The sequence below is a fragment of the Pinus tabuliformis genome, chromosome 8 (assembly GCF_031772625.1).
Source record: "Pinus tabuliformis cultivar Carrire ecotype Pingquan chromosome 8, CPIR1, whole genome shotgun sequence".
NCBI classification, from domain to species: Eukaryota; Viridiplantae; Streptophyta; class Pinopsida; order Pinales; family Pinaceae; genus Pinus; species Pinus tabuliformis.
In genome coordinates, this window is record NC_142294.1 from 1,027,903,196 (window position 1) to 1,027,924,650 (window position 21,455).

The 21,455-nt window shown below is 37.2% G+C and overlaps 1 protein-coding gene across 1 annotated transcript in view; it reads right to left on the minus strand.

Moving 5' to 3' along the window:
• Nucleotides 1-21,455, minus strand: part of LOC149238883 (vacuolar fusion protein CCZ1 homolog) — a 383,381-nt gene that overhangs the window by 312,230 nt on the left and 49,696 nt on the right. The window contains exon 2 of the mRNA XM_089373214.1: nt 1,304-1,506. Coding sequence (XP_089229340.1) covers nt 1,304-1,506 — 203 coding nt within the window. The remainder of the gene's footprint in view (nt 1-1,303; nt 1,507-21,455) is intronic.

Consider the following 21,455-nt stretch of genomic DNA (forward strand, 5'->3'; position numbering starts at 1 on the left):
ACTTAAATTTTTAACATTACCATGAAATGACTCAGGATGTTTGAGAGTGGTTTCGACCTCATTGGATTTCATATGGAGAAACTAGAATTTTAGATTTCACTCAAAATTCAGCAAACTTAATGGTTTTCAGGATTTCATGGTTTGGGGGTAAACAATAAATGCAATCAGAGCTCCAAATGGTGAGCAAAACTCCTGATCTAGATCCCATTGTGTTGGATGATATTGATCCAACATCAGAATGGGTGGAGGAGACTGAAGAACCTGTGTTTGAGGCTGATTTTGATATCGACATGGCTTTAGCGAGGGGATGAAGCAGATTATGTGGCGGCATCAGAACCAGGATCAGTAGCGGCATCAAGGAAAGGCAAAGAACCAATGGAAGGCACTAGTCATGCAGGTCGACAAACTCATGCTTCCATTAGGTCCACCTCTATTGTCATTGGTGGCATTGATACTGAGGTTGCAGATTAGGTTGAGGCATCCTCAGACTCTAAACCAGATGATGTCTATGTAGCTCCTGATGATGATCCTATGTCTAGTAGTGGTAATGAACTTGATGATTGATCATGATTCATGTGTACACTGTAGACTTGTAGTAGGCCAATGGCCTCATAGCTTGCAGCATTGTTTTTGGACTTTATAGGCCATTTAGAGCCTCATTTCTTATGTATTTTGCTATTTTGTCGATGATATGTATTGCACTCGGTGCCATTTTGATATATTCACCTTTACATGGTATATAAATGAGCAAACTTTGCATATTTTGTCTCTATTGGCTTGGAATCATGGTTTTACATCTTAAAAATAGTTTTGTTTCATTAAAAATTAATTATTTAATGTATTTTTTTAAAACCGGTTCGTTTAGACCAAACCAGTCCCGGTTAGACCGGTTCCGGTCGGTAAACCGGTTCATTAGGTGGACCGGTCCGGTCACCGGTTCTGGTTTTAAAAACATTGGATTCAACACATTGGTGTTCCATTCTTCTTATATCACAATGCCCAGACAAGTAGTTCTGTCACATGTGCAGTGTCCACTGTCAATAATCATTATAAATATAAATGTAAATACAATGCTCAAAACAGAAAAGATAAAAAGTTTGCAATGGTTTCAAAACCCAATCCTTTGTAGTTCCAGCTAGTAGCCAATATCTCTTTTAGTTATTTTCTTAACTTTCCATACAGGTCATCTCTTGTAACTGAAAAGGTACAATAAACTAACACAACTTTTCACAATTTTTCTAAACTACGAAGTTACAGCAAACGATAGAAAACTTGAATGGCTACCATTTTCCGAATTACCGACCTAGTGAATGTAATGAGGCCTTCACCGAGTCCAATGACAGAAAGCTGGCTAGTAAGAGGACAGCTTGTGGGATGAAAAAAGAGAATTTTATCAAGCTCTTGACCTTCATGCTGTCCTCTTCTCATGTCAAAGACACAAAGCTGAAGTCCTTCACTGCTATTGCTGTTTGAAGATAGCCCCATTGAGCTGTTCTGTTTGTCTTTCTGCATAAGATTATCAGAAACTGAATCATCAGAAGCTACCAACAAAGTATACATTTCACAAAACAGTCAAATTGTCAAAAATAAAATAGTGACCCATAAATATACATGGCATACACTTAAATTTTACGCTATACAGGCACTTTCACAGAAGGATATTATGGAACATTATCGTAAATCATTGCCAAAAATTAAAGAAAACTGAGTTTTCTGAGTAAATGACTAGCATAGAAATGAAAGAAATTACATCTTTCAGTTAAATAGTATAAGCAAGAAAGAAATCGGAAGAAACAAATAACCAAATCATGAAGAATTACTGAAAAATAATTTGTGATAAACCCCTGGAATTTAAAACAGTGACAGTTTCTTCAATTTCAGTAGCTCAAAAGAAAACTTTGAAAAGAATACTGAAACTAAACTTCTCATTCTAGACCTAAAAACCTAGGGATCATTTTCTCAGGCAGCAGACATGTTGTACCACTGTAATTGACAGCAGTGTCTGGATGTGCTTAATGGGCAACAATGATGTTTGGATGTAATGACAAATATGAAAATAAAATAATAATTATTTTGAATGAACCTAACAGATAACACAATACTAAAACAAGTTAATGAGTACAAGGGCAAAGCGCACAATAAAATGTGATAACTGTTTCTTCCATAAGCAATTATCAACACATTATTTCCATGTGGATCAAAAGGTCATTAAAATCAAGAGTAAAGACCTAACATAATTCGTGTGACCATGTGTCAGGATGTACGAGTGTTAAGCATCGGGACTAAGTACAAGTGTCGAATCAAGAGGAGCATGTGTCACATGACAGATGCAAAGCTATGGGATACAAAACGCCAACGATCAAGGTCAAGAAAAGATAAATATCTCATATGTGAATTGTGGAGATTGAGAGAGAGAGGGGGGTCTGTAAATTGTACAGTCTACCACCAAGGATTTTGAATTGGTCATATAGAAATTTCAATGTAGAGCAATTACGCAACTTCAGAAATTTCACCTCACCCTTGAGGTTTCCTGTAACTATTTCATGTGAGCTTTCAGCCTTAGGGTTGAATCTGAAATATTAATTTACAGCACCAAATACTTCACTTCTCTTCAGCCAAATACATAAAGCAGCCCGTGAAAATAACTAATAAGCATCAAACAAGTGTACTTCAATGCAACAATGTTTCAGGGGAGGTTGGAGCAGGAAGGATCATTTTCGATCCCGATCGAAAAATGGTGTCTCAGTTTGCGTGGGGACTTGGGAGAGGAACCAACAACCAAGCAGAGTTTCCGGCTTTATGGAAAGGGCTCAAAATTGCATGTGATCATAAAATCTCAAAGCTAAATGCATTTGGAGACTCCTTATTGGTCATCCAATTTACAAAAGGGAAAGCATTAATCACCAATGACTCGACTCCAGCCAATCAAAGAATCCTCTCCTTGTTGACAAAGTTTGAAGGAGTAAATTTTTTTCACATCCTTTGACTCTTGAATTCGGAGGTTGACTCATTAGCAAAAAAAGGCTCCTTGATGGCCCAAGGAAAGCTCAATTTGAACCAAAGGAGTTTCTTCATACCAATTCCATAATATGCAAAGTAGGAGCAATTCATATTTCAAGTCCAACAGGACAAGAGAGGTTTTGCGAAAATTATTATGCACGAAGTGGAAACAGAGGGCTCACTGGATGATATGAAGGAGGAAATCCTTCTCCTTACAGAGCGGGTGGTGGCTCTGGAGGTCTCTTCATCTGCGGTTGGTGGTAGCTCAAATGGCGAGCAAGTTGTGGGTATCCCTTCTTCAGGTGCAAAAAGATTTCGTCGCCCTCATGGCCCAAACAAGGGCAGTCATAGCGTCGACTTATCATAGCAATCTTTACAAAGTTTTTTGTGGCAAGCTTGGTTTCGTCACTTCTCTTTTTAGTAAGAAATTTTGTAAATGTATATGGTTGTTGAGGACAGTTTGTAAGATTTATAGTTGCAAAATATTTTGTGTGAACTAGTGCACTCCTCTCAAACGTAAACTCTCAGTTTACTTGGATAAAACTGCATATGATGTAACTGAGATTCTATGTAAGGGTGTTGGGCCCTCTCCCGTTTTTGTTTTTTAATATAAATACATACATACTCATTTCTTAAAAATAATAATAATAATAATATGCAACAATGTTTCATCCCTTTGGGCACACTTCCCAAGCTTATAACAGCTTTGAAATGACTAACAACAACAATAGATTTAGCCCTAATGGGTAGCCCAGTTGGTTGAAGCCCCCACTGCCAAGTCATTGGCCCTTTGTCATGAGGCACAGATTCAATTCTTTTGGGTCCATCAGGGTCAAGCTCCCTATGGTAGAATCGACTAGGTGGGAGTTCGGCCCATCTAAGGGTGTTACGAGGAAAAAAAAACAGTAGATCTGCCCCTTTCACTTCTATATATTTGTTAAATCATTTAATGAAATATGTTCAATCTTATGTCAAATCAGCGTTCATAACTAGGACAATAAACTACTCAATCATTAAGATAACATGAGTTGAAATTCATATCTGCAAGTACACACCATTTGGGAGTAGGAACATTTCCTATTTATTTATAAGATGAAGTACAAGTTCGTACCAAACCTAAAAACATGCTAATCCAAGTCATGCTCTCCAAGAACTAGCTAGGAAAATCAAAACCATAAGAAAAAGCTAGCCACCAACTCCTAGCTAAGAATCTCTCACAACCAAAGTTGGTCGCTCCACTGAAGATCATCAACAAGCTAGCATACACATTGGCAAGTCCTCCTTAGCACCTTCACTTGCATCAAACAAGTGTACAAGATAATCTCCCTTTATCTTTTCCACATCAAGCAGTCCATGTAGCAATAGGGCTTCCAAGTGCCACAAAACCCTAGTCTTCTTCATAGCAACAACAAGATCATGTGCTCCTTTTGGACCTCTAGGGTTTCTCCCAAACCTTAGATTCCCTTCTCTTCTTGGGGAAAAATCCTAACCCTAGTCTTCCCTTGAGTATCCTCAAGAACCATAGCACTCAAGACAAAAGAGAGCAAATACAATGAAGAAGAGTACAAAGAGACTAGTTTGCTCTAGCTATCACATCTCTAATACAAGCATGTGATTACTTGATAGCAAAGTCAATCTAGTTAACAACAAGCAACCTACCTAAACAATAGATAGGACCACGTGATGCATTTCAACTTTGTTGATCAGTAGGATTAGATAGGTACTTCCACACAGGTCTAAGTGTCTAGATGTGTGGAAGTCATCCAAGCACCTTTAACCTTAGCAAATTGGTTTAATTAAAGGAATTATTAAGGTAATTTCCTTTTATATGAAAATGTGAGTTAATCTAATGAAATGCAAAGGTTATTTGCATTAGTGAATCAGATGAATCTCAACCATTGATCTCAAGTGAAGAATCACTTTGGAGATTAGGGTTGTGGATTCAGTCAATAACTCAAACTTCTAAAAAAAGGCTCGGCTAAGAGAAAAGACACATCAAGTGAGCATAAGTCAGTGAGATTGTGAGGATCTCAGTGATTGGGTAGAGAAGGGCATTCATCCAAGTGTGCAGATTCCAAAGGAAAAGAAGAAAGGGTGGCAAGGGAGAAGGATCCAGCAGCCAGCAAGATTGAAGGAGAGGATTTGCAGGAAGGTTTTTATCAGCTGGAAAAATTCCAGGACTTGTTGTCTGTAATTTTCCTCAGTGGGTGTTTATTTTTCCAGTAAGGTAGCCCCTGAATACTGTAAAACAGAAGATAATGGACAGCAGATTTGAAGGGTAAATTTTTTGACTGCATGTGTATGAGATTGGTTATTTTGCTCCTGTTGTTTACATTTCATTTACCTGTTAAAAATTCCAGCAGTGCTTTTATTCAGTAGATTTACAGCAAATTAATTTACAGCAAGAGAATTTGCCAGGTAATAAATTGTCAGTAACTATAGTTAGTCAAATTGAAAAGCAGTGACACATGTCAAGCTTCAAGGCATGCACGTCAAACAAGGATCCGAACCACAAGATGTGTCCAACAATCCTCCTCCAAAGGCCTCTAATTGCTTCAGCACTCCCTCATACACCACATGTACCTCCAGGTCCACCACACCTACATGATCACTCCTCAACCCAAGCATCCTCAAGTCAAGTACAAGACTCCATGCAAGTAACTAAGTGTTTCCATGCTACCTATGGCTCAATGCCCTCCTCTAAGACGCCCAATACTCCTCCAAGTGGGTTTCCCTCCCAATAAAGCAACCAAACTCTCCAAGTGTACACTATGAAGAAAGTAACTATGCCACATAGGTCTCCAACCTTCAAAGGAAGTGCACCACATAAGCATCATGTCAAGGCATAGCAGCCCATGAGCAAGCTATCTCCAATGTGTATGCCAATCAAAGTATAATCAAGGATAGTCAACACACCATGCAACCCACATCACATGAAGCACCTCAAGCATGGTGTCAACACTTTCACGGTAAACCCAAAGGTTAATAGTCCCTATTTACAAAGAAGGTGTTTTCACAAACACCATTCTAATCCCTCTAGAGCTCAATCAAACCTGCCATATACAAATCTAAACCTGGCATAGTCTCAAAGTCAACCAGTGGCTCCTAAAATAGAATTTCACCCCAAACATCACACCCCTCCGTGAGGGCATTACAACTCACCTTATAGCCACCAGACATGATTGAACATGAATGAATATATGAAAAAACTATCTCATCCCTTTGTTTTTATGAATTCACCTCCTCATAGCCACTAGACATGAATAAACATGAATGAATATATGAAAAAACTATCTCCTCCCTTTGTTTTTATGAAGAAAGAGAGAGGGAATTGACAACAACGTGGATCTAGTTACAACAAGCAACCTTCCTAAACAATAGATAGGACCAAATGCGAAGCAAGACCACATGTGAAGCACTCCAACTCTAAGTAGTAAGTGATGCATGTTAAGCTTCATGGCATGCACATCCAACAAAGGATGCCAAGGTGAGCATTCCACAAGATGTGTCAAACACTCCTCCTCCAAAGGCCTCTAATGCTTCAACACTCCCTCATAAGCCATGTGTACTTCTAATACCACCACACCTACATGATCAATCCTCAACCCAAGCATCCTCAACTCAAGTACAAGCCTCCATGCAAGCAACCAAGTATTCCCATGCTACCTAGGCTCAATACCCTCCTCTAAGATGCCCAATATTAATCCTCCTAGTGGGTTATCTTCCCAAGCATGCAACCAAACTCTCCAAGTGTGCACCATGAAGAGAATCCAACCTCCAAAGGAAGTGAAACACATAAGCATCATGTCAAGACATAGCAATCCATGAGCAAACTATCTCCAATGTGTATATTAATCATAGTACGACCAAGGGTGGTCAACACACCATGCATCCCACATTACACAAAGTGCCCTCAAGCATGGTGTAAACATTTTTAAAGCAACGCCATATGTTAACACTCCCTATTTACGAGAAAAGTGTTTTCACAAACACCAATTTGCTCCTTCTAGAGCTCAACTAAACCTACCATCTACAAATCTTAACCTAGTGCAGTTTCAAAATCAACTAATGGCCCTTGGAAACGAATTGTACCCCAAACAACACACTCCTCAATAAGGTCGTCACACCTCACCTCCTCAAGGCCACTAGAAGGATCATAAATGGAAGTAGACAATATAATATGGTTAACATATCTCCTAGGATATATACTTATTACTTTCCCTCATCAAAAATCTAGGCACTCCTACATGCTACTGTGCATCTTGCAATGTTTGACTAAGCCATCTTGAATTCTTATGTGTGAGAATAGAATGCGAGAGCATATCCATCTTCATGCCCTCCTCGTCCACACCTAGATCTAATTTTTCTCTATCCTCTAAATCAACATCTAGAACAACCACCTCCTCACTCCCTTAAATCACTTAAGGGGATACATGTGATCTAGAGGACCACACATCCTCGTCAAACTTCACATCTTGGCTTGCCACAATCTTCCACTATGTTGGATTATAGATCCTAAGAGCTTTAAAAGTCTAATTATATCCCACGAAGATGAACTTGATACCCAAGGATTCCAACTTAGTCCTCTTCTCCTCAAGAACATGAATATAACTTGGACAACCAAATCAAATGTGAATGCCTCCTTTGGTGTTTTGTCCTTTAAGATCCTGTGAGGGCAAATGTTCAAAATATACATAACTGAATTACAAACCTCTACCAAAAGACACAGGTAAATATATGTCACAAATCAAAGACATAGCAATCTTAACAATGGACTTGTTCTTCTTCTTCACAACCCCATTCTATTGTGGGTTGTAAGGCATTGTTAACTTCTTCCTAATCCCCATTGACCTACAAAAATAACTAAACCTCAACGAGGTATACTCACCTCCATTATTAGAATGAAGCACCTTGAACTTCTTCCTTATTTCATTTTCAACCAAGGACTTCAACTCTGTGAACTCACTAAACACTTCATCCTTAGTCTTCAAAAAATAAATCCAAGTCTTACAATAGAATCTATCAATAAAGGTGACATAATACAAACTACTTGTCAAAGAGGAGGATGGAATGGGTACACGAACCACTAAGTGGATCATAAATCAAGACTCCATGTTGATTTATGCTCATTGCTAGAAAAAGCAACTGTGTATTGTTTGCCAAGAACACATCCCTTGCATACTCGTTCCTTCTCTATCTTGAAGTCTAGCAATCCCTGCACTAAGTTTTTCAACAGAGTCACTCCATAGTGTAACCTATGCCAAAACTCACATAGTCTTGTACCATGATTCACCAAAGCACCATGCTTTTACCAAATTTGCTTGCAATCTATAGAGACCTCCAACTCAAACCCTTTAGCCACAACATGGATTCAATCTCTAATGATGACCTTCTAATCATCAAAATTGGTCACACAATGTAGATCCATCATTCAAGACAATGAAAGAATATTTATCTTCAAAACATGAATAAACAAAACATCACTTAACTAAAGAACATCCCTTGATGGAATCCAAAGGAAATGGAGCCCAATCCTTTTATAGGATAAGTAGCATCATCACCCAACTCCACCTTTATTCCTCCCTCTTACCCTTGAAGCTTGTTTGACTCCATGCCCATTGTCCACATACCATCCAACACTTGATGCAATGTTGGAAGATAAACAATAAACCATGGAGAAGGCGATCTCAAGCTAGGGTGACAACTCATCCAGTCCTACTATAGTACCTACACTCCTTGCAACTTATTTCTGCTACTTGGCCTTCCCCTTCTTTTTCTTCAAGCATTGGCTTGCATAATGTCCCAACCAGTGAGACCTAAAACATTTTACCTTAAATATTTTTTACTTTGTCTTGATTCCTCCTTCTTACCCTTCATGTATCCTTTCTTGCTTCCCTTCCTCATCCGCCCAATAAGGGCTAGATCTTTTGCTTCCTAATGCTTTATTGAACATGACTCCAACCTGATCTCTTCTTGCACTAATTTATCCCAAAGCTTCTCATAATTAGATAAATGCTCACAAGCACAAACACCTTGGAAAAAATGTTTCCAAGATGGAGCAAGTCCATTCAAAGCAATGGATAACAACTTTGTATACTCCACTTTTGTCCCAATGACAATTGTTGATTTCTGGTGCAATTAGGGTTAGCACAATATTTCTGATAATTACTTTTGATGTGGATATTCTTTTATCTTATTCCAATTATATGATTCGACAAATATAGTTCAGAAATTCAACCATAGGAACAGTCGAATAGTAGAGATCACAATGCACAAAAGAGAGACAAGATTCACCCTGGGAAAAACCCACAACGGGGAAAAACCCAACAACCTTTTCATTAGAGAAATTATTCTTGTTCAATGACAGACACACCTAGACCTCTGGGCAAACCTAGTCTTTTCCTCCAAGACAAGTCACCCAAATTGATCCTGCACTTCGTTTTGCCTGTCTGACGGATAACGTCTCCATCTCGAAACCCTAATTCGACCTCTTTGATGTATTTGGCAGGTTCCTCTTCTCATGAGTTCAATTCTAAATTTGCTAGTGGATGATCCTTTACCACATTTGGAAAACTTAACCCTAAACTGAATTGCTTATCCTTGACCTACCCAACCTCTTTATTCAGATTGGAGATAACTTGGTCTCCTATGTTATTATTGACATGACTGCTAATTTATATTAAAAAATATACATATTAAAAAGAAAAGAAAATACCATTGTTACAAGGCAGGCTTGCAATTCTAAAACCCTAGCTCGACCTCCCAAATATACAAAATCTGGTATTCTGGGCTGGCAGGTGAACTTCCCTATGAAGTGGTTGTTATCCAGCAGTTCTTATCATTATAAGTGGCAAACAGTGATGTGCTTCCAGCAGGTTCAACCATGAAAAATAATAACCAGCAAGACTAGCAGTAACAGAGTGCTCTAGCAGCTTATTTCCAGCATGCATGACAAGTGAACCATCCAAATGTTTGGAAATTGCTGCATGCTACAGAGAAGCAGTAGTGTGGTTAAGTAGTTCCCAGATTAATCTATTCTAACAGGTTTTCACACCACAGCAATCTTAAAGTTAGAAAGAAGCACTTGACAGGTTGAGTATACCTTGCTGCTTAATCATGGCCAGTTTTGATGAGTAGAAACAGCAGTGCTTTCCCAACTCAGCATATCCATGCACATGATTCACCCTAACAGCCATGTATTCACTTATTTTGGTGTGATTGGACAGCAGCTTAAGCTCCTTATTCTCACCAATTTTTGTTTGGCGACTGTCTGATATCCAGCATGCTTGGATGAGAGATCTAAGGCTTATATACATCTACAGCTAGGGCTCACATGTGCTCCAACATATTCATTCTATCAGAGCTCGGTAAAAAGGACAGAGTTGAGAGAGAGATCATTAAGCATGGAAATAAATCCTTTGGAAGTGGATCTGCTAAAATTGCCGGAAAAGGGCCGGTTGCTCTTGTTAATGGAAAGGGAAAAGCACAAAACGCATTGTTGGTAGAAGGACTCAAACACAATCTTCTAAGCGTTAACCAGATTTGTGACCAAGGACATAATGTTATCTTTAGTACTAAAGGTTGTGAGATAAGAAAATCCTCTTTAGGAGAACTTGTGGTAAAATGAGTGAGAACACCAGAGTGAAGCGAACAAAGTTCCTTCTTAAGATTAGTTACTCCAGAATACTTGGAATATCAAGATATCCATGAAGATATAAATATTATATATTAAAATGAATAAGAATGAATGTGATTTACAAATGAAAACGAGAGGCTTGCTTATATACCAAGCAAGTGTCTTTTCATGAAGAGTCATGTCCTATTAGACATGCCTCTTCAACCTAATTACTAGCTTAATTAACTATTATTTATGATTATTATCTTTTACATTATATTTATGTTATTTATATATTTTATTCGTTACATTGCCTTCTTCCTCAAAAAGCTTTGTCCTCAAAGCTTGTCGATGAAAAAGGCTTGCTCTTTTTTTCAGCTTTGAATGTCTTTCTCTCTCTAAATAGTCATCCTCGTTGATACAAGTTGATATGATCTTCTTAGTGACAAACAAAATTGTCGCACTAAGAAGGGATCAGACCATCCCAGATTAATCTTCTGTATAGCATTCTGATCACTAAAATTTTGTAACGACTTGTCCTCGTAGCACTGGGTTGAGGTTACATTACTCTTTTTTGGAACATTAGTTTGTTGTTTCGGTTCCGACTGGTTCAAATATGTAGCATGGTTGATTCGTCTGTTCTCATGATTTGGATGCCGATATGGAACTTTTTTTGTTTGATTTTTCCTTACTGGGCATGTGCCAATTTTTATATTTTCTTCTGGCGAAGATGTTGTTGAGTTGGTTATGAAACATTCACTGGGGATGTTCATTGTTTGAACTGCAACATCCAAGCGCGTGTTTTCTTCAACTTGCTTGTCTTCTTCCTAAGTTGTGACATTCCTTGAATCGATATTTGTTGTTTTGTCATCAACTTGAATTCCTACATTTGATGTTTCCTTCTTGATAAGTTGTTGAACCTGGCATTTTAATGACTTCTTATCCTTCTTAAGTTTCTTAATTTGTGTCAGCAATTTTTCGCTATGGTTTTTAAATCGAGAAACTTCTTCATTTTTGTCAACATTGATTTTGTCAATTTCTTTTTGCATATTTTGTAATACCTTTTTACCTTCTTGAGACATTACCTTTGAAATATCTGAGATATCTTCTGGTGTTATTGAATTTGGTTTTAGTGTAAAATCTTGGAGCGTTATTTTCTTCTTCTTGTAAGAAAATGTTAAAAACTTCTTCTTTGTATTTAGAATAAAGGAACCTAGAGTTTCCATCCAAGGTAACCCCAAAACAATGTCACTATCAAAAAAACGTAAGGTTTTCACAGTGAATTTTGAGGTAAAAGTATAATCTCCAATATTTAGGTGTAAATTGTTTATTTCATATTGTTTGTCATATTCGCCAAAAGTATTATTTTCAACTATATTTGATTCAGGAATCACCAATTGGTTAGCACATTTAGGACTAACATAATTACTTTTTTCAGCAGGACTGATAGTGATTATGATATCTCTTCCTGCGAGCGATCCTTTGATTTTAAATAATGTATCAACACTTTTACTAAAGGTTTTAGGAAACCTTTCATTACTAGTCTCCATTTTACTCTTTAAATATTAAATACCTTTTTAAATCACTCTTTTTTTATAATAATTTTTTTTTATATAAAACCTTTTATTCTTTTCCTTTTTCTTCTTCTTCTTTTTTTATTAATTTTATATATTCTCTTAATTTATAAAATATATTTCCACTTCTCTCTTATAAAAATCTAATATATATATATATATATATTTAATATTTATATATTTCAAATATTCTCTTCTTCTTCTTCTTCTTTTCACTCTTTTAATAAAAAAATTTATATAATAATAATTTTATATATATATAATTATAAATTATATATATTATATAATTTTAATTTATATATATTATAAAATTATAATTATATAAAATTTATATATACTTTTTTGAGACCCACTTTTCCTTTTATATGTAACTATATAAGGCTTATATAGTATCCTTTTTTATAATTATAATAATATTTTTTTTCGAAGATTTGGATGAGTCGTGACTAATTTGGATGAGACGTGACTCTTGGTACGGTCACAATCTTTAGATTTGAACGATTAAAATTATTTAGATCACACCTTTTTTCTCCAATGTTATCAAAATATCTTTTACTTTTAAAATACCATGGGCTATTACCATGGGTTGTTTCTAAAACCACGGGCTTCTCCACGTAAAAAGTTTTAAATATCACTTGGTATGAGATTTTGTATCCCTTTTGTTTTTTATTTTACTTTTAAAATACCATGGGCTATTACCATGGGTTGTTTTTAAAACCTCCTGTAAAAAGTAATATTTACCTTTCACGTAAGAGCTTTTGTATCCCTGTTTTTTCTTTAACTTTTAAAATACCATGGGCTATTACCATGGGTTGTTTTTAAAACCTCCTGTAAAAAGTAATATTTACTTTTCACGTAAGAGATTTTGTATCCTTGTTTTTTCTTTAACTTTTAAAATACCATGGGCTATTATAAAACCACAGGCTTCTCCATGTAAAAAGTTTTAAATATACTTGGTATGAGATTTTGTGTCCATTTTGTTTTTTCTTTTACTTTTTTTCTTCTTCTTCTTTTTTTAATTTTATTTACTTTTTTTTTTTGGGTAATTTTTTTTTATGGCCAAGGGCCTAGAAAAACGGAGAAAAGGAGAAACTCCCAAATTATGAGCAAAATGCCTCAATTGTACGGCAACAAGGTTGACGAAATTGACGAATTTTGATAGCCAAGGACCTGGATCGGAGAACGAGCTCTGTGCACCGGTTAAGCAACCTAGAGGACCGAACAAAGTTCCTTCTTAAGATTAATTACTCCAGAATACTTGGAATATCAAGATATCCATGAAGATATAAATATTATATATTAAAATGAATAAGAATGAATATGATTTACAAATGAAAACGAGAGGCTTGCTTATATACCAAGCAAGTGTCTCTTCATGAAGAGTCATGTCCTATTAGACATGCCTCTTCAAACTAATTACTAGCCTAATTAACTATTATTTATGATTATTATCTTTTACATTATATTTATATTATTTATATATTTTATTCGTTACACAGAGAACGTATACATTTTAAGTAAAATTCACGAAGAAAAATGATATATTGGTCAAGCAAATGAAAGCTGGTTATGTCACAAGCGATTGGAACATCTAAACTTTGACAACTTGGTTAATATCAACAGAAGTGCAGTGAGGGACATTCCAAAAATTATAAAGCCGGAACAGGTTGTGTGTGGCCCATGTCAACATGGAAAGCAAACTAGAACTTGCTTCAAGACCAAGGAATTCTCAACATCAAAACCTTTGGAGATCACACATGCAGATTTATGTGGACCAACAAGAACTCCAGCACTACAAGGTGAAAGGTACTTTGCTTTATTTGTAGATGACTATAGTATATATTAGCATGATGTGGGTGTTCTTTATAAAGTTTAAATCCGAAGCTTTTGAAAGTTTTAAGATTTAAAAGCTCTTGTGGAAAATAAAAAAGAATCAAAAATCAAGTGTCTTAGAACAGATAGAAGAGGAGAATTTACTTCAAAGGAATTTAATGATTTCTATGAAATACATGGAATAAAAAGAGAACTTTCCGTAGCTAGAACTCCTAAACAAAATGGAGTAGTGGAAAGAAGAAACAGAACTGTGCAAGAAATGGCAAAAACAATGTTACTAGCAGCTGATTTGCAAGCCAAGTTTTGGAGAGAAGCAGTCGGGGCGACAGTGTATTCCTTGAATAGAGCCCAACTAAGACCAAACAATGAAAACACTCCATACGAATTATGGAAAGGAAGACTTGCTTCAATAAAATATTTTAGAATTTTTGGAAGTAAATGCTTTATGAAGATCAATGATGACTCACCAGGCAAGTTTGATTGCCGTGTTGATGAAGGAATATTTATGGGATATTCTACAAGAAGCAAAGCATACAAATGCTATAATAATCAACTACGAAAGATAGTAGAAAGCATTGATGTGAAGATTGACGAGGCGCTTCCAGAAAAGGAAATTGAATTGCGTGAAGAAGATTCTATTCTTGAAGAATCTGAAAAAGATACAACAAAGGAAGAAAAGAATCAAGAAAGTCAAAAGGAACCATCTCAAACTCCATCAAAAGTGAAATTTGTTCAGAAACACCATCCGGAAGAACAGATTATTGGGAATGCAAATGATGGAATACAAACCCGAAGAAAGATGACAAATACACCAAGAAAATATGATGTTATCTTAATATCCATGGTAGAACCAGAAAACTTTGCTCAAGCTAGTAAGGACCCTCATTGGGTGAATGCTATGGAAGAAGAAATGTTTCAAATCAAAAAGAATGAAACATGGGAACTCGTACCACATCCAAAAGACAAAAATATTACCGGAACCAAGTGGGAGTTCAAAAACAAAATGAATGAAGATGGACAGATCATCAGAAATAAGGCAAGGCTTGTTTGTAAAGGATACTCACAAATTGAAGGAATTGACTTTGAAGAAACTTTTGCCCCGGTAGCTCGATTAGAAGCTATAAGAATGTTTTTGGCATTTTCTTGTTCAAAAGGGTTCAAAGTCTATCAAATGGACATGAAATCAACATTTCTGAATGGTGACCTAAAGGAAGAAGTCTACATGGAGCAACCGGAAGGGTTTGATCTAGCAGAAGGAAAAGACTTCGTATGTAAATTAAAAAAGGCGTTATATGGATTGAAACAAGCTCCTAGAGCTTGGTACACAAGATTGGATCATTATCTACAACAACAAGGTTTCAAAAAGGGGGTGGCAGGAAGTAATCTCTACATGAAAATGGACAAGGATAAATTACTAATCACTCTTGTATATGTTGATGATCTGATTTTTGCTAGCAACAATGATGAGATGAGTCATGAATTTGCTCAAAATATGTCTAAGGAATTTGAAATGTCTATGATTGGTGAATTATCTTACTTCCTTGGACTACAAGTAATTCAAACTAAAGCAGGTATGTTCATATCATGTAATGTTCCAAAAAGGAAATAATAGTGATAAACAAAGTAAAATACCATACAACACCGAAATATTTAAACAACAATCAAACACCCACAATTTACACCGAAACTGCACCAAAATTCAGCCATTTTATTATATATGGAGAAGAGTACAATGCATGAAATGTGTGCACCTAGGCTTGCCAAAGCAAGCTAAACAATCCCAGGTGAGAAATATGCTACCTAGATGCAGAGGAAAGGCTTCTCCTCAATGTTCTGCGTTGACCCTGGAAATTCTACAATTGTTGGCTGAAAGAAACCCCTATTTGAGCCTCCAAAGTGTCCACCAAAAACCCAGAAAGGGTTTGGCCTATCTCCAAGCCAAAGTCGAACCCACAAAATGGTGTAAATTCCTCAGCTAACTAGCATTTCGCCCTGCTATAAGAATTAGGATTTCATGTCTGAATATCGCCAGAAAAATTCTGTAAAATTAGCCATAGACTCCTCTCAATAAACCCGCAAAAACCCAGAAAGGGTTTTGGTTGAATCCACCAATCCCTGGTGCCCCCCAGTAAGTGCAAATTGCCCAATTTGGCCAGAAAATGCACCACAAAACTAATACTGTTGACTTAAGCCCAAATCCACCACTGGAAATCTCTCCCAATTTTCGCTAAATTCTTCCCTAAGGAATGCCTCCAATCTCCGACCTTTATCTCTCCTCAACCTCTATTCCTCCAACCCCTGTGCACTTCTAGAAATGCAGAATTTCGACCCCAATAATTCTCTCAACTCAGCCCTGCTAATCACCACAAAATATTCGACTAAATTAGGGAAAATCCCCTACAAATCCTTCGGTGTTCTACTTCTTCGTAATTGATCTCCCCACAAGCAATTTGAACCACTTCTGCACCCTGGAAGAAAAACATACCAGCTGAAATAACTTGCAAATATGCCCAATGGAAACTATGAATTGAGCTCCCCAAATTGCCTCACTAGGGAGACACTCTAAGTTCTCCGAAATGAGGGTGGAATTCCCGCTCGGAAATTCCTTGTGCTAAACAGCATAGTTGTCTTGGCTAAGCAGCTCAAGAGAACTAATGTTGAATTCTCAAATGATCAAAGATACCAAATGGAGGCCTTCAAGCTCTATTTATAATTGCTAGTCCTCTCCTTTGGTGGTCCCCACCTTCCACTAATAAAATATTACTTTGCCGCCATTCTTCATTAGAATAATGATTTCCACTTTTCTCCCACAAAATAATATTTTCTCCTTTTTATTTAATATCACCAAAAATTGGCAAAACTCCTTAGTGAATTTTGCGCACACAAAAATTGGGAACATTACATATCCCAAGCAAAATATCTTAAAGACAAGCTTAAGAGATAGGGGATGGAAGAATGTGCTCCTATGAGCACACCGATGACTATAGATTGCAAATTAAGAAAAGATGATGAATCCCCTTCGGTAGATGCAACTCTTTACAGGTCAATAATTGGAGCTCTTCTATACTTAACTGCTTCACGACCCGATATTATGCAAGCAGTAGGAATGGTGGCAAGATTTCAATCAGCTCCTAAGGAATCCCATTTGTTGGTTGTGAAAAGAATTCTCAGATATTTGAAAGGTACTCCTAATTTTGGCCTATGGTATCCCAAAAGCACAACTCTTACTGTGACAGCTTACACCGATGCTGATTGGGCTAGAAGCGTAGACGATCAAAAAAGTACTAGCAGAAATGCATTCTTCATGGGAGATTGTCTTGTATCTTGGCTCAGCAAAAACAATCTTCTATATCTCTCTCCGTGGTTGAAGCCGAATATATAGTTGTTGCAAACAGTTGTACACAAATATTGTGGATGAAGGAAGCATTGAAAGATGTCAACATAGAGACTAATCAACCAATCATTATCTATTGTGACAACACCAGCGCCATTAGTCTTTCAAAGAATCTGGTAATGCACTCAAAGACAAAACATATTCCAATCAAATACCACTTTCTCCGAGAACAAGTTGCAGAACAAAATATCATATTGGAATACATCAATACAAAGGAACAAATTGCAGATATCTTCACAAAACCCCTACCACGAGAAGCATTTGAATATCTTCGCCAAAAGATGGGAGTCATTGCTCTTGCATCACATTAAGACAACACATCAACAAGGGTAGAAGCACCATGACAGGGGGAGCAGCATGATAAGAGGCAGCTTGATAGGGGGAGTACTTGGACACCCCATTTGTCATTGATGTCAAAGGGAGAGAAAATGTTGGAAGAAGAGAGAATAATTCCATCAATGACAAAAGGGGAGATTGTTGGTCAATAAATGTCATTGATGTCAATATGAGACATATTTGATGACCACACTTGGAGCCCTAATGAAGATGCCCTAACCCTTATCCTAGTCCCAATGTCCTTATGCATAAAGAATCCTAAAAACCCCAAGGTTTGTACTATAAATTCCTGAACATTCATAAAGAAAAATATTTTTTTATCATCTTGAAGGCATCATATTACAATGATTCCTTCACTAGCTTGTAGAGGACTCTTTTCTCTTTCCAATGAGCCCTCACTCATCCTCTAACTCTTCGTAGTCTAAGAGAAAACAATTTTTTAAGATAATATATACTATTCTTTACCCTAGTCAACCTAAGCTCAATTAAACTAAGTCGGCCTCCCTCCAAAGAGTCATGTCCCTTCATTTAAAATCAAAAATTTGTATATATAAGAATTCGTACTCCTTCATTTGACATCCATCCAATAGTTGAAGACTAATTCAGAGCATAACACAAAAGGTAAAGTTCACAAGTCCTGCACTAAAGGAGGTTGAGGAGGAAAAAGTCTAAGGTTAAAACTATATGGGCAAAGTTGCAAACTGTGACAATGAGAGGCTCGAATTGGAGGACAGATAGTTTGGATCACTTGTTGAGGACAATTAGCTCAGATCACTTGACTCGGACTTGTGGTATCAACAGTTCGGACCTTCTACACCTGTGGTCATACAACAGTGCCTTGGATCGAGGCTCATATCAACCTTCAAGCTTGTTGCAGCGTTGGTTGAAGCGCAACCCTGTGGAGTAGTCCCTCGGAACTATTTTACCGTTCAAAGTTTCAAATTGTCTCTGAACTGGAGCTCGGATAAATTTCTTCTCTAATATGTGAAACACCTTTCACCTGTGAGCTCGGTGCTAGACAGTAATAAAACTCGAACATGTGGCGTTAAGCAAGTCTGTTGGGTGCCTCTTTGAAGCTCGAACCAATAAAAACTTTAGAAGAACAGTCACATGTTATGGTTCGGATCTGTGACTTGGCTTGAACCCATGATAGTGTTTATAAAGCTCAGTTTACACATCAAAGACCTGTGGAATCTTGGCACACACATAACCCCAGAATTGTGACTTGATCGGTGGAAGTCTAGTCCAATTATAGCTCAGACTTGTGGTGACTTAAAACCTCTGGACAATGAAGAACTCATGAATAATTGAAGGGTTGAACAGTGATGAGTTAGGAGACATGAAATATTAAATAATTTATGATTTTGAACAATGAAGTGAAAAAGTCTTGGACAGTGAAGCATTAGGAGTCTTGGAGCATTTTTTGGACAAGTGAAGCATTAGACAGTGAAGAGTATTCAATGAACAAATCAAAAGTCCGGGACAGACTTGTGGAGCAATTAAGGTAAGTCACTTATTCATTTTATTAAAAAGGTTGAATGGTTGGTGCCTCTAAAACAAGGTTGGAGCTTTGAGAAGGATAGGGTTGGAGCCTCATAAAAGCCCAAGAGCCTGGTAGATTGAAGGGTTGGAGCCCTCAACATCATTGTAATAAAACTTTTGTAAAAAGAGGATTGGTGTCCTCACTTATTTCGAATAAAATTTTTATTATTTATTTTCTAAATATAATTGTGAAGAATCTTAACTAGTAAACATAACAATTGAAAAGAAATATCGGTTCACCCCCTTCTCAGTGTTTCCAACATAGGGTTCATCCCAAACCCTATCTTCCCTTGTCTTGTTTGGGAAAAACCATAACCCTAGCTCCCCTCGTATTCTTAGGGAAAAACTCTAGCTCTAGTCTTCCTTGAATCTCCTCAAGAACACTACCACTCAAGGCAAAAGAGAGCAAAAACAATGAAGAAAAGTACAAAGTGACTAGTTCACTCTAGCTCTCACATATCTAATACAAGCATTGTTGATGTTTGTATCTTGGACAAGTACTTCCACATAGCTCTAAGTGTCCAAACGTGTGGAAGTCATTCAAAGTCCTCACCTTAGTAATTCACTTTAATAAAAGGAATTGCTGAAGTGAAATGTCTTTTTATAAAAGTGAGTTTAATCTAATGAAATGTAAAGGTTCTAACATTAGTGAATAAGATGAATCTTGACCATTGATTGGGACTTAATCTCAATCGTCAATCACATTGAGAGATTAGGGATATGAAGACTCAGTGATCAATGGTTCACTGATTCGGTCAATAACTCAAGATTAAAGAGGCAAGGCTAGGTGAAGAATAGATATAGAAGAACTCAGGGAGAGGTTGAGGCACAAAGGATATTGACTCAAGCAGAAAGAAGGCAAAAGTAGTGACTAGAACCAGTAGCTTGAGGGCATATGAGTCAAATTGAGCAACAGAAGAGCGCAGATCAGGCCATACGACCGCTGTAAAGCAGGCTGAGGGCACAGATCAACTAGTAGAGGCGGCCATACATGTTGATTTCTAGTAGCATCGGATGTGCTCTAAGCCTAAAAATTTGCAGGGAAGCTTGGACACATGTATTCCACAATACCCAGAGACAGTTTTATTAAAATTATTAATTATTTTTAATGGGTGCCTAAATCTAAACTTAGGGAATTAAAATAATTGAAGGGTATTAATCTAACTATGGATGAAACTTCTAGAAGAAGACGAGGATCAAGCCAAAATTATCTGAGCCATTGATTAGGATCTAATCTAGGTCGTTGGTTATCAACAAAAGGATTATAAGAGGAGGCTTGATGGGCATTTGGAAGACACATCGAGTGGGAGATCAGAGATCGAATTTCTGAAGTGAGCAGCGCAGCAGTTGCCAGAGAGATTCGAAGTGATTTCTTGCAGAGAGGGGCAGGGATAGTTCCAGTTGGAGATTTCTCCTGATCCGGGAATACTCAGCAGAGGAGGCAGAGAGAGATCCGAGAGAGGCGACGCAAAGCCTTGAGGAGATCTGTATTTTTGCTGGAGAGATCAATTTCTGAAGCCGAAAGCCGGGGTGTGAGACCAGGAGGACAGAATCGAAGTCTAAGAGAGGCAAATCGATCAGCAGATGGAGTGATGCAGTTCCTAGGAGATGTGACGATGGGCCTACGAAGTGACTGCGCAAAGGCAACAAGGGACTAGCCATTCTATGGTTGGATCAATCAGGATCACCAATGATAGTGTGAGGTATTTCTCACTAATCTTTTGTCAGTGATATTCTCTGTGCTGGATAGCCAGCAAGGCATCTAGAGATTGTATTCAGAAAAACTATTGCTTAACAATACAAACCCTCAGCTGCTGCACCAGGGTCTCCGCATTGGATTTTTCCAAGGACTTTTCCAAAAACAATGGTGTAATGTGTCGTGTATTTCTTTCTTGATCAATTTCTTGTTTTTGCTTATAATTTAATTGGTGAAAACTGCAGCGTATTAGTTTCGGTGTTTATTGTAGGAAACAGTAAATAATTTGTTCAGTAATTAACAAATAGAAGGAACTTAATCAGTTGTTGCAGTGGTGATTTGGGGTTTCTCAAATTTTCACATGGTATCAGAGTTGTAGGTGAAGCAAGAGAGTAGAGTCGAAAGAGCCCAGCGCTAAAGAGAACAAGGGTCGAAGTGTTGCGTATGAGTCGACAAAGAGGTAAG